This window comes from Cnephaeus nilssonii, assembly GCF_951640355.1.
Source record: "Cnephaeus nilssonii genome assembly, chromosome: 3".
Taxonomy (NCBI): domain Eukaryota; kingdom Metazoa; phylum Chordata; class Mammalia; order Chiroptera; family Vespertilionidae; genus Cnephaeus; species Cnephaeus nilssonii.
The window spans coordinates 31730759-31744119 of NC_137074.1; the positions used below are offsets into that span (position 1 = coordinate 31730759).

Sequence of the window (13361 nt, forward strand, 5' to 3'; positions counted from 1 at the left end):
ATAGCTGAAAGCACAGCCCTTATGCAGGGACACCTGCTGCTCTCACTGTGAAACCCAATCCTGGCGAATAGAGTTCTAGAATCATGGTTGTGAACTGACTGCAAAAGCCGAGAGGTGAGAGAGTGGTCGGGGTGTCCGCAGACAGTGGGAGCTCAGTGTGTCTCCCTGAGCAAGGGATGACTGAGGGGAGATAAGGAGCCATCTCTGAGTTAGGTTCCAGAAGGACCCCTGATCCCTGAGCCTAGACAACTGGGCCTGGGGTGGGGCCAGTGTGAGCCGAACTCTAGAAAGTTCTCAGTAACAATTAAATGAAGGACTCTGCCCAGCCAGTGTAGCTCAGTGGTTGAGCGTTGACCTATAAACCAGAAGATTAGGGTTTGATTCCCAGTCAGGGCACATGCCCGGGGTTGCTGGCTTGATCCCCAGTGTGGGGTGTGCAGGAGGCAGCCGATCAATGATTCTCTCTTACCATGGATGTTTCTATTTCTCTCTCCCCCTCTCCTTTCCTGTCTGAAAACAATAAAAATATATATTAAAAATAATAATAAACAAAGGATTCATTTCAGGCCACGTGGCCCTTGCTTCCTAACCCCGTGTCCTCTCTGATTGATTACAGATTTGTTTAAAACTCACACCTTCTTGCAGAAGGTCAGCCATCTCCCATGTCTGGAGCCATCTTCAATGAGAACCAAAGTTTCCACATGTAAAATAATACCAGGAGTCCCTGGCATTCACCGAAATAATTTTTATTATATCCTTATATTACTGGAACCATTTCCATTTCTAGAAATAAACTCACTATAAAAAACCTTAAATAGATACTGGATAGTCTGAGCTGGCCTAGTCCTAAACCCATTAATAGATTTAAAATGCCAGTTTCTCCATGACACACACACATAATACAAACCATTAAAATAGAAAATGTCAGAGCCACACATCCTGCCATTTCACAGAGCCCTGGTAGTTCACATCCTGTATCTGGGAGACACGATTAGAGGAAGAAGAACCTGGAGAGGACGGGTGAGGCTGGGCTGGGCTCCAGTTCTACGACCCAAGACAGACCCAGGCGTGGAGGCTCACCTAAAGCACTGTAGCCGGAGTCCGAGGGCAAACCGGCCGGCCTGGTACTCTTCTCCATCCATCACTGAAGGGACCGTCTCGGTGTCCTGCACAATGACTGCCATTTCACTGTCTCGCTTTCCCAGCATGCTTCGGTCATTGATGTTGGCAGAGCCTATAGGAGAAACAGTGATGCTGAACAATCCTCTCTTCGTGGCAGACACTGCCAGCTGCCCGCCCACTCGATCCTACCTTGTTAAGAAAACCCTAATTGTGTGCAGGTTATCAAGAGCTGCTGTGCTTTAAGGACGCGGGCCCTTCCCTAAGCCGGGGTGCATCTTGATCAGTCTAAGCCAGCAGTTAGAATTTCATTATTTTGGCCAGTGTAGGACTTAGATTGGGCCTTTAACATGATTCTAGGCAGTGTGACACGAGGAACAGTCTGCTAGGGGCTTCTGAGAAAGTTTGTTGTTGTTTTTTTTTTCCTTTTGATAAACTGGGACAAGAACAGAATGCTGCTGCTTCCAGCCTTTGGCTATTTTCTCTGAGCAGGTGGATGAGGACGTGATTCCTAGGGCTGCTGCAGCCGTTTTGTAACCACGAGGAGATAGACAAGCTGGAGATGGCAGGGCAGAAAGAAGCAAGACCCTGGGTCTCTAAGGCACCGAATTAGCCAGCGCTAGAACGTTCTCACCTCCTGTCATGTGAAACAATACATTTTCCTTATTGTTTCACAGGCTTCTAGCTGAATTTTCTATTTTGGGGCTCAAAGGATTCTAACTGGTATAATCATTAAGCATACAAAGAATAAAAGATATGCTTACCAGTTCAGTTCAGTCAGCTTTGAGACTTACTCAGACTCTGTAGATTTTAACTTGTGATCATAGAATTATGAGCGTCAAAACCCAAGAGTACCTTCACAAGCAAGAGTCCACTCTCAATACAGATTATCGTCAGTGGCTCTGGGTTTTCCATTCTCTTGCCTCACTTGTGTGGCATGCCAACAGCTTCTATATCAACTTTCTTCCATCCTATTTTTAAATCCAAATGAGCTAAGAATGTTGACTCCCATGTGAAGGGCAATTATTTTCATAGTTCAACCTGTGCTTGCTGCGTTCCTCAGCCTTGCATTCAAAACCCTATCACATGCCATAACCGGGTTGGCTCAGTGGATAGAGCGTTGGCCTGCGGACTGCGGGGTCCCAGGTTCGATTCCGGTCAAGGGCATGTACCTTGGTTGTGGGCTCATCCCCAGTGGGAGGTGTGCAGGAGGCAGCTGATCGATGTTTCTCTCTCATCAATGTTTCTAACTCTCTATCCCTCTCCCTTCCTCTCTGTAAAAAATCAATAAAATATATATTTTTAAAAAATCATGTTTTCTGTGTTAATCACTGCAGATTCATTCTTTAAATACTTGAGGTGTCCTCGAAACTACAGAAGGGCCTGACTGGTTCTTTCTTCTTCTCGCTCCTCTTGCCCTAATCACATATTCCTCTGCCTCTGGGGGAGCGGAGCAGAAGGGGTGGGTTGAGCTGGAGCACTGGCTGGCCCTGGTGATGGGGACACTCAGGGTGTAAGGTGACAGCAGGTTGGCCCGAGCCCACCTGGAGGGATGTTGTACATGAGAAAAATCGGGCCCATCTTGAAGAGACATTACTACCATTTGCACAAAGTTGTCATGTAGTTAATGTGCAAATCTATGATAACTCTGGATGCGAATGGAGCCCCACAGTGACCCTGGGTGACAGAGGAAGGATGGAGCACCTCACCAGACATTTGGGAGCACTACCAGAACGCTGTAAGGTGACAAGACAATCTTTGAAACACTTTGTTTTGTTAGCAACCAATCATCCTTTATACGCACACTTTTTGATTACACTAGAAAATGTACAGCTATGTCTTTGGATTGGACAGTTGGCACAGCCTTAATGTGGGCAAAGTCATTTAATCTTTCTCAGCTTTAATTTGCCTTTTATACATTGAGGTCATAATGTCATTGTAAGAATTAAGTAAGGTCATGTGAAAGCACTTGCTAATCTATGAGCAGCTCTACAAATGGTAATTATTATTGGCATCATTATCAAATTCTTGTTAATGCTTTACAATATCTGCACCAGAGAACACTGCCGTAGAAAAGGACAAGTAGCATTTGTATCAGAGAAGCCTCCTCTCTGGGTTAATCACCCCTCACCCTGGGGTGTGAACTGCAGCATGGAGAGGAACCAAGTTCCCACAGTGCTGTTTTGGGACTTCACTACCCCTGGTCTCCAGCAGAGGCCGCTCTCGGGCTGCAGGCTGTTGGATTGGGTGGTCATCACTGCTCTCCATTGTCAGGAAAACTGGGGATGGGAAGCCTCCTACACACACACACACACACACACACACACACACACACACACACACTTTCACACCAGTCCCCCAGTCTCCCTCCCACCAAGGTGGGCCCTATTCCCAAAGAGAGAAACACATTCCTGGCATTCTGAGCTGGAATTCTTAGAGAGGAGTGGTTCTTCTATTTCCAGGGCTGATTTGGAGTTACCCAGGGCACTGACTCTCAACCACACTAAGTGTTGGCTACACACACACACACACACACACACACACACACACACACTCTTTCACACCAGTCCCCCAGTCTCCCTCCCACCAAGGTTTTGGCTTGAGTAACTAGAAAGGGAGGACAAAAAGGGGAATTCTGACCTTTTATTCCATACCTGCCCTTAGAGTTTGCATTGTTTACAACAAATATGTGTTGTAATCATGTAGTACCTTTTTCTGCACTAACTACAATCTATTCTTTTCATTAGGACATTAGCTTGATATTTAAAACCACTTAATTTTTAGAAAATGGTATTTTCTAAGTCTGATAATATTAGGAAACTTTTTAAAACATGTGAAATATAACAAAATACAAAGGAGTATATGAAAAAAAAATATCTTAGCAATACTAAATCATCACTGAATTTAACACACAGGCTGGAAAACAACATTACTACATCTGGAAGCCCCCGGGTATCTCCCATGCATGCCCTTCCCTCTCTGAGAGGGAAACTTTAGAGAGAATTTGCTATTCATGATGTTCTGCATGTTTTTAGTTTATATAAAGGGAATCCTACATAATCTTTTGAGATTTGCATCTTTTGTTCAATATTATGTCTTTGGGATTTATCTGTGCATAATTGTAATCATGACTTTCCTTGAATGAACACACCAGGACTTATTCATTCTATGTTGGTGGACGTTTGGGCTGCTTCTGGGTTTTGCTGTGATGCACAGTTATGGTCTAACACAGTGCGTGTATGTCTCCTGGTGCACACGCACGAGTGTGTACCTGGGCTCTGTCCTCAGGACTGGATACCTGGTGCTCTACAGCCTTGCCAATACTTGGATTGCATGGCTTTTTAATTTTGGCTAATTGGTATTTTAAAAAACTGTTCTTTGTCCATTACATTAATGATGATGGACATCTTTTGTATATTTATGGGTGCCATATATGTCCTCTTTGGTGATTTTCTACTACAGTTCCTTTGCCCATTTTACCTTGGATATTGTCTTTTCTGACTGATTTAAAGGAGTTCTTTATTGGTTTGGATTATTAAGTGTGCTGCAAATATCTATTTTCAGTTTGTGGTTTATCTTTTTATTCTCTTTACTAGAGGCCCAGTGCATGAAAAATTCATGCACTGAAGCAGGGGGCGGTCCTTCAGCCTGGCCTGCCCCCTCTCACAGTCTGGGAGCCCTCAGGGGTGGGAGGCAACCGGTGACCAGGGGAAGGCAACACCCCATCACACTTCTGCTGCTGCCACTGCCGGCAGCGCAAGCCTCGGCCGGCCTTGGTTACCTGAGCCTCGGGCCGCCTTGGATGGCTGGGAAGCTGCCATCCAAGGCTTGCCTGCGCCTTAGGCCAGCCCTGGGTGGCTGGGAGGCTGAGGGGACTAGAAGTCTCTGGAGGCAGGTGCACAACTGCCGCCCCAGCGGGGCTGAGGGGACTGGGTGCCACCATCTTGTGGCTGTGGGTGCCGCCATCTTTGAGGGAGTGGCAGTCAATTAGCATATTCCCTCCTTATTGGCTGTGGGTGCCACCATCTTTGCGATGGCATGAGGGTCAATTAGCATATTCCCTCTTTATTAGATAGGATAGGGTCTTTTAATGAATACAGTTTCTGAATTTTAATGTATCTGGTTTTATCCATCTTTTTCTTTGTGCCCTTTTTCATTTTTTGTTTCAGAAATTGTGAATCCTCCTGTGGTAGGCAGAATAATGGCCCTGAAGGATATGTTTAATATAAAAGCCTGTGGATTTGTTGTGTTACATGGCAAAGGGGAATTAGGCTGCATATGGAATTAAGGTTGCTAATCAACTGACCCTAAAATAGGGAGACTATCTTGCATTAGCTGGGTGAGCCTGACTTAATCACCGGGGTCCTTAAAGCAAAGGGGGTTCAAAGGGAGATTACAGCAGAATGGGTTGAAAGTTTTGGGAAAGTATGGACCATAGCTGCCTTCAGAGATGGAGAAAGGGGGTCGCGGATGTGGGCCGCCTCTGGGAGCTGGAAAAGAAAACGACTTCCCTCAGAGCCTCCAGGAAGGAATTCGGCCCTGCCGACGCCCTGATGGCAGCCAGTGAGACCCATGTTGGGCTCCTAGCCTACAGAACAAAAAATTTGTGCTGTTTGAAGCCACTAAGTATGTGGCCATGTGTTACAGCCATAAAAGACAAGGAATTCACCAGCTGTACCCTATATTAGCTTATTAAAGGACAACTGATTCTTCCATTGAACCCACATCAGCTCTTCTGTCCTTCCACCCACTGGTATTCCCTGTGTGTCCAGGTCAGAAGCTCTTAGCTTGGACTGTACATGAGCATCGCCTAGGAAATGTTTAAAAAATACTGGAGCCAAAAACAAAAACAAAAACACCTTGATGTCTGGGCTCCAGACCAGACCAATTAATCACAATTTCTGCAAGTAGAAACCAGCCATTAGTATTTTGCAATACCATCCCATCCCTTCATCTATCTATTAATCTATCCCTTTTTGGGGGGTGGGGAGGAAGGAGGTGGTGAATGTAGTTTAAGGTAAATTGCAGACATGAATAAACTTCCCCCCTAAATGATACGTTTTCTTAAAGCTCCCCAGGCAATTCTAATGCAGCCAGGGTTGAGACCCATGAGACTAGATCCAGTGGAATCTCCCTTTGCTGGGGCAGCCCTTCAACTACAGCCACTCACCTACCCACCCTGACCTTCCTGCTCTGGTTCTGCACTATCCACGTGGATGCTCTGGTGTCAGGTGGAAAGAATACTCGCCACCCCTCCAGCCCAGGAGGGCAGCGGCAACATCCGATTCCCGCTTTCCATCTCCCTACTGTGCTCTGCAGTAGATCAGTGAACACTAAAACATCATTTCACTTCTTCAACCGGGTGGAGTTAAATTATATGTAAGGACAGCCTTGTGTTTAGGAAAAGCAAATAAATGTTAACTTGGTTCAGTGACAATACTGAGACGGATTTGGACACAGGCTTCATAACCAGCAGGTCACCCAGGCCAACAGATAATGAAAGCTATACACACAAGAGACCTTCAATGGGAGAAAACAAGTATTTCCTCATGAGGAAAAAGCGAGGGTGAACAATTACTCGTTTTTCTTATATCAATTGTCCAATAATTCTGGCATACGTTTCCCATGTTAGAAAATTTAATCATGGATCACTTTAACTTCTTTTAAGCTTTTTAGATACTTGCTTAACCCTGTTCAATATTCTTTTTTAAAAATATTTTATTGATTTTTTACAGAGAGGAAGGGAGAGGGAGAGGGATAGAGAGTTAGAAACATCAATGAGAGAGAAACATCGATCAGCTGCCTCCTGCACACCTCCCACTGGGAACGTGCCCACAACCAAGGCACATGCCACTGACTGGAATCGAACCTGGGACCTTTCAGTCTGCAGGCTGACGCTCTATCCACTGAGCCAAACTGGTCAGGGCCTGTTCAATATTCTTCACATAACTTCTCAAATGCCTCTCTGAGAATCTCCCATGTTGTTCTCTGTGTTATGGACTTAAACAGGGCTGATGTGTGTGAGAGCAGCAACAACAAAGTTGCTTATTCTTAGAGTCTCCACTGAGATAAAAGGAACAGAAGCACCTTTGGAATTTTCCAGGGGGAGTCTGTTGTGCCTTGAGGAAGGAGAGAAAGAAATCCAGCCCCTAAAGACTAACGTAAGACCTCTTCACACTCCCAAGGCCACATCTTCAATTTCTACTGAGTGGACAGGAATTATGGGCAAAATGGATCTGCTACTGTTAGCCAGAATAAATTGTAGCCTTTTAGGGGGTTCAGAGACCTTTCTAAAAAATAAATCAATTAAAAAAACTCAACCAACCTAGTGAGCTGATGGCTCTGTTACTGAAAACTACTCTGCATGTGTACTCTATGTAAAATAAAGCGGGTTGAAAGCCCAAATGACCTTTACAGGTAAAATATTTACAGCTGTCATTTTTTACTTCCAGAGTTCTGAAGTCTTTCTAAAGAGATCCAGTGAGCTTTATTTCACTTTGTTTGTTTTTCCATTTCAGCAAACATCAGTATTTCCCCTTCTTACTGTCATTGCTGAACTTAATATAAATATATTCTGAGATGGCTTCTGAAGAGCAAGGCCAGAGTAGCTGTGGGAAATAAGAGAAACCCTGTTCTGGGGGAGTCGGGGGAGGAAATAAATCCCTACAGTGCTCTGTTCCCTATAGAGCAAGGGATCAGCGACACAAGACATTTTTCTTAAATGTCCTGTATACGTATAAAAAGTGTGTGTGTGTGCATGCGCGCATGTGAGACCACACTGTGGTCTATACATTTTCTAACTTCAGAAATATATTTTTCTTTCTTTTCAAATCATGTTCTAGTTAAGACGGTCTCATTACTATTAGATAAGAAACCCCCCCTTTTTCAGTGGATGATAAACATATTTATTGACAAAACATTTCAAAACACTCCAAAACATTTAGTTTCTTAAAGAATAGGGAATTATCTGACACTAGCTGAAAAACGACACTCCCTTTAAAACAGATGAGCAGAATCCCCAACAGTGGGACACATGGTATCTCTAAGTAACACCTCCACCCTTGTCAACTCACCTGGATGATTATTAATACTGTTTCTCATCTTGCCCTTTCCGTGTATGTGTAACATCATATTTGAAAGCAAAACAATTCAAGGATGGGAAAACAAAGCTTTCCATGTGTATAAAACAACAAAGCTGAACACCCATCCCTCTGGGCAAGTTGATCTAATCTGGGTAGAATATACAACCAGGAACTGTCCGAATCTGTTGGTGGGGAGAGGACCTCTGGAGAACTCTACTGTGTATCCTTGACAAGAAAAGACTGCAGACCTTAGTCTGGGGTGCATCATATCATTACCTCACAATTTCCCCTAACCACCTTACACCAGCAAAGCTGGTCCCCTTTGCAACCTGGTTAATGACACCCAAAACAGACTCTAGGGGGAAAGCAGAACGCACAGAGGCAACAATATTTTCATATCCTTCCGATTCGGACTCTTGCACAACATCAGAGCTGGGAAAATGGTTAAATGGGTGTGGTGCAAACACATACAAATTACCATCAGGTACTCATTTCCTCCCCATTTCTCCCCTGTCAATTCCCAAAATGTAGGTACTTGGATTCAATAAAAATAAGGGGATAGTAAAGAATGAAAGAGAGCAGGCCCATTATGCACTGCTGGGTCAAACTGCTGCCCTTGGATACTGTAATTTGCACAATGGCCATTTAATTGCTCTGTGCCTGTGTTTCTTCATAGATAAAAAGCAGGAATTAGAAAGGTTGTATGCAAAACAGACTGCTCCAGAAATGTTTTAGATAGTATGTTACTGTCTCTCTCAACTGCAAAGGAAGCTTGGGAGGAATAGAGAGAGAGATTTTTGCATGATATAAGTCAACTAGCAAGAAACATAATTAGAGACCATCTACTTACCAATAATAACAGTGTTGTCATCAGCAATTAGCAACTTGCTGTGGACATAGATGAGCTCAGTGACTAGGTTTCCTTCAAGCTCTGCATGTGTTCTAAGGCCACAGAATGATATATAATTTATCCACTGATTGCCAACTGTAAGTTTAAAAAGAAATTACTAAAATTAATATAGCCAAGCTCAATAAAGGCACATTACATTTTATCAAAACAAATATACTACTTAAATAGACCGTTAAGAATAGATGGTGTAATGTGTGTGTGAATGTGTGCGTGTAATTTCAGAACTCACTCAGGATCTATTTTTGCTATCTGAAGAATTTTATACTGTTGACCCGGTGCATATAGATTAAAAATCATATTGAAGTGCTTTCTGTATCTTCCCTTTGCTGAGGCAATCCAAAAATATATTTAAGTATGAACATTTTATTGTAATGATTTTGGTGAGTAACTACTTAAGTGTGATCATTAAAACTGAGCCAGAGTAGATAACCAAGACTCCGGTGTGACATTTGCATCTATCTTGGTGGACACCTGCTACTGTTTAAATCAGATGCAAGATGTGTGCCCAAACTACCTGATGTATGCATAGTTTGTAGCATATTCAGCACAAAGAAGCAGTTAAATTTTACAGACTTTGGGTAAATAAAAATGTTGGCAATTAAGTAACACTCCTCCTAAATTATTAAAATTAGGACATGAAAGGAATCCTGGCTACATTTGGAGATTTTTCTTCAGAGGAAGCAGAGCCAGGTTTGTACTTGAATACGTTGCCCTCTCATCATGTGAGGGCCACTCATGTGATGTGAAATGCATTCCATACCAAGCCAACCCCTAACCACTGTCCTGACCTGAGTGGCAGCCACAAGACTGTATGGACCCTCTCCCACAGAGCAGTTGTCTTAGATGAGCAAAGTCTGATACTAGAATAAATCAAGTGGAACCAATCCATCACAAATTCTGATAGAAAGAGAATGTAAATCTTTTTTTTTCCTTTTACAAGAATCTAAAGCACTTGAATAGAACCAATGGAGTCGATGTTCCATTTACTGAAGCTTCCAGATATTGCTAATGCTTTCTATTTTACTGCTGATGTTATTCAGTGTTTCTATTACATGTGGGCATCTTGGAGAGAAATTCTTTCACAGGCTGTATACAGAGATAACCCTTTCCTCACCTCTACCGGTGATCTTGTAGCGGTGTTTGCCAGGAGTTGATGTGCTGGTGTGCCAGTACATCGTGTGTAGGAGATGCATTTCCAAACAGTTTCATGTGAAGGAGATTTTTGCAAATAAATTTTTCTCCATTTGTTACTGTTCTATTGGAAAGAGGTTCTGTACAAAGCATGGCCTCCTCCTTGAACCAGAGAGAGGAGCATTTCCTCTTTTAAGCCCTTCATGCCCATAAAATTCCTGGAAAACCTTTCTAATATAATGCCAAATATATTATTTTACAAACATTTATTTAATCCTTCATTTTGCCTACTGTTACAGAGGTATTACACAGCTTTGTATCCCTAATCCTTGCATAGTACTAACATAGTTGAATAAACGAGAGAAGAGATGAATGGGTAAACAGGTGGCAGCTAGTATTTCATCTTTTGGTTTCTCTGTATCATCTACTTTCCTGCAGTTGGCTCATGATCTAGAACCTAAAATTATAAGACATAAAGCAGATTTTTAAAAGAATCATGGAGCAAATCCTGCGCTAAAATAAACATTTTTGCAGTAAGTTCCCATTAAATATTAGCATTGATCAATATAGTAGACCAATGTTTCTCAGTGTGTAGAAAGACCACCTCTGGGGACCCAATGAAAGCAGAATCCTGGGACCCTCCTCAGAGGCTCTGATTCAATAGAAATCTATAGTTCAAGTTGTCCTAGGGGATATCATTCCTTGCAGGACACTGCCATAGAGCCTTGGCCTTTATAGATTGAAGATTAGTGTACACACTCAGAAAATAATACAGTATGACCATGGGAGATGCATTCTAGGGGCGTGAGTCTGCTCAATATGAGGAAGCCCATTAATATAATATACAATATTGATCAATCTAGGGAGAAGAATCTATGATTATCTCAACAGATGCTAAAAAGTTTTTGACACAATTAAGCACCCTTTTGTTATTAATGAAAAACAATAGGAAATACTGAATACTTTATTAACATGCTTCAAAATATATAACATGAATTATATATGTATAACATATATGTACATCTATGTATGTGTGTATATATTACCTCGGAGGTATTAGCCAATGCATTTAGACAAAAGAAATCACAACAGAAGTAAAACCACCTCCCATTTATATAATAAAAGGCCAATGGCCGTAACGACCAAAATGAACAAACAAACGGACACCAGGAAGTGCATGGAGCACCTTTCGGACCCTCCCCCACGGCCCATAGCTCCTATCACAGCAAGGCTGGCAGCCAGCGGGCGGGTGGGGTGGCGGGCGGGTGGGCAGGGCGAGGCGGGCACGGCGAGAGAGGCAGGGCCTGATCTGGGGTTGCCGCAGAGGATGCAGATCAAGCCCAGAGAGAGAGGCAGGGCCTGATCCACAGCTGCCACAGAGGCTGTGGATCAGGCCTGAGATAGGCCTGGAGAGAGAGACAGCTGTCAGGGGGGCCGTTTGAGCCAATGGCTGCCAAGGAGGTGGAGCTTTTGATGCTGACTGGCATAGAAACCAACCAATCAGAACCAAATCTAGGTGAACTGCAAGGAGCCAATGGTTGCCTAGGAGGCGGAGCTTTTGACACCGAGTGGCATGGAAACCAACCAATCAGAACCAAATCTGGGTAAACTGTGAAGGCAGAACCTAAGGTGGGGGCTGAGGAGGGGTTTTAAGAGCAACAGCTGTTTGGTGTAAGGTGTAAGAAAGCAGTTCAATATTTTAATAACCAGTTTGGCAGTATAGTGCATATGGCTGGCTATCAGTCCAGATATAGGGGTTATGTATTTTTGTTTGCCAAAAGCATCTCCTCCTGCTGAAAAAGGCTCCCCCCCCCCCATTTAAGCAATCCTATATAATATATCTATACTAATAAAAGGGTAATATGCTAATTAGACCGGGTCAACCGGCCATCTTCAGGATGTCCGACTTTCTTCCGGACAAAGCCATGATGGTGGGAGCCGAGTCAGAGGCAGTTAGGGGTGAGATCAGGTTGGCAAGGGGTTAGGGGTAATCAGGCTGGCAGGGGAGGGCAGTTGGGGGTGACCAGGCCATTAGGGGAGGGCAGTTGGGGGCGACCAGGCAGGCAGGGAAGGGAAATTGGGGGTGATTGGTCTGGCAGGGGAGGGCAGTTGGGGGCAATTGGGCTGGCAGGGGAGCGGTTAAGGGGTGACCGGGCTGGCAGGCAGAAGTGGTTGGGGCAATCAGGCAGGCAGGCAGGCAGGCGAGCAGTTATGAGCCAGCAGTCCTGGATTGTGAGAGGGATGTCCGACTGCCAGTTCAGGCTTAAATCAGAAGTCGGACATCCCCCGCGGGGTCCCAGATTGGAAAGGGTGCAGGCCGGGCTGAGGGACACCCCCTTCCCATGCAGAATTTCATGCACTGGGCCTCTAGTTTATAGATAATATAATTGTATTCTTGGAGAATCAATGATAAAACTATCTCAAACAATAAAAGAATAAGAATGCTAGAATGTAAATTAATATGTAGCAACACACACAAACAATATTCAATCAGAGGATATAATCATAGATAAAACCTCACAACAAAGAAGATAGAACACTTAAAGATAAACTTAACAATAAATGTGTAAAATTTTTATGAAGAAAAATTTAAACACTATTGAAAGACAATAGTCTATTCTTGAACAAATAAAAAGACATCCCTTGTTCTGGGATAAATCAATTCAATATTTAAAAAGTGCTAACTCTCTTTAGATTAATTTATAAATTTAATGTAATCTCAGTAGAGATACCAACACATTTTTATGGAGCTACAAAACCTGGTCAGATAGTTTATATGAAAAAAACAACAACATTCAAGGATGGTTATTAATAAAACTAGAAAAGTTATGACGGAGCAGTAATCCTATCCAATATTAACACATCTACCAAGTCTGTATAATTAACACAGTGCAGAACTGGCCCATAAATAGACAGCTGAACCTGAGAATTGAATAGAAAGTCCAGAAATAGATCCAAGTACATATGGAAATTTTGCATATGTACATAAAGGCTGCATCTCAATGACTAGATAATGATCTATCTATCTATCTATCTATCTATCTATCTATCTATCTATTTATATAAAAGCCTAAGCAACTGTCCAATCGCCTGAACATTCGACTGCTCGACTGGTAGCA

General features: G+C 43.2%; 1 protein-coding gene across 3 annotated transcripts in view; it reads right to left on the reverse strand.

Annotated features, from left to right (window-relative positions):
- Nucleotides 1–13361, reverse strand: part of PLD1 (phospholipase D1) — a 200954-nt gene that overhangs the window by 12564 nt on the left and 175029 nt on the right. For all 3 annotated transcript variants that reach the window (XM_079766495.1, XM_079766494.1, XM_079766496.1), the window contains 2 exons: nt 9052–9186; nt 1081–1234 (listed from right to left, as the gene is read on the reverse strand). In XM_079766495.1, the coding sequence (XP_079622621.1) occupies nt 1081–1234; nt 9052–9186 (289 nt within the window). The remainder of the gene's footprint in view (nt 1–1080; nt 1235–9051; nt 9187–13361) is intronic.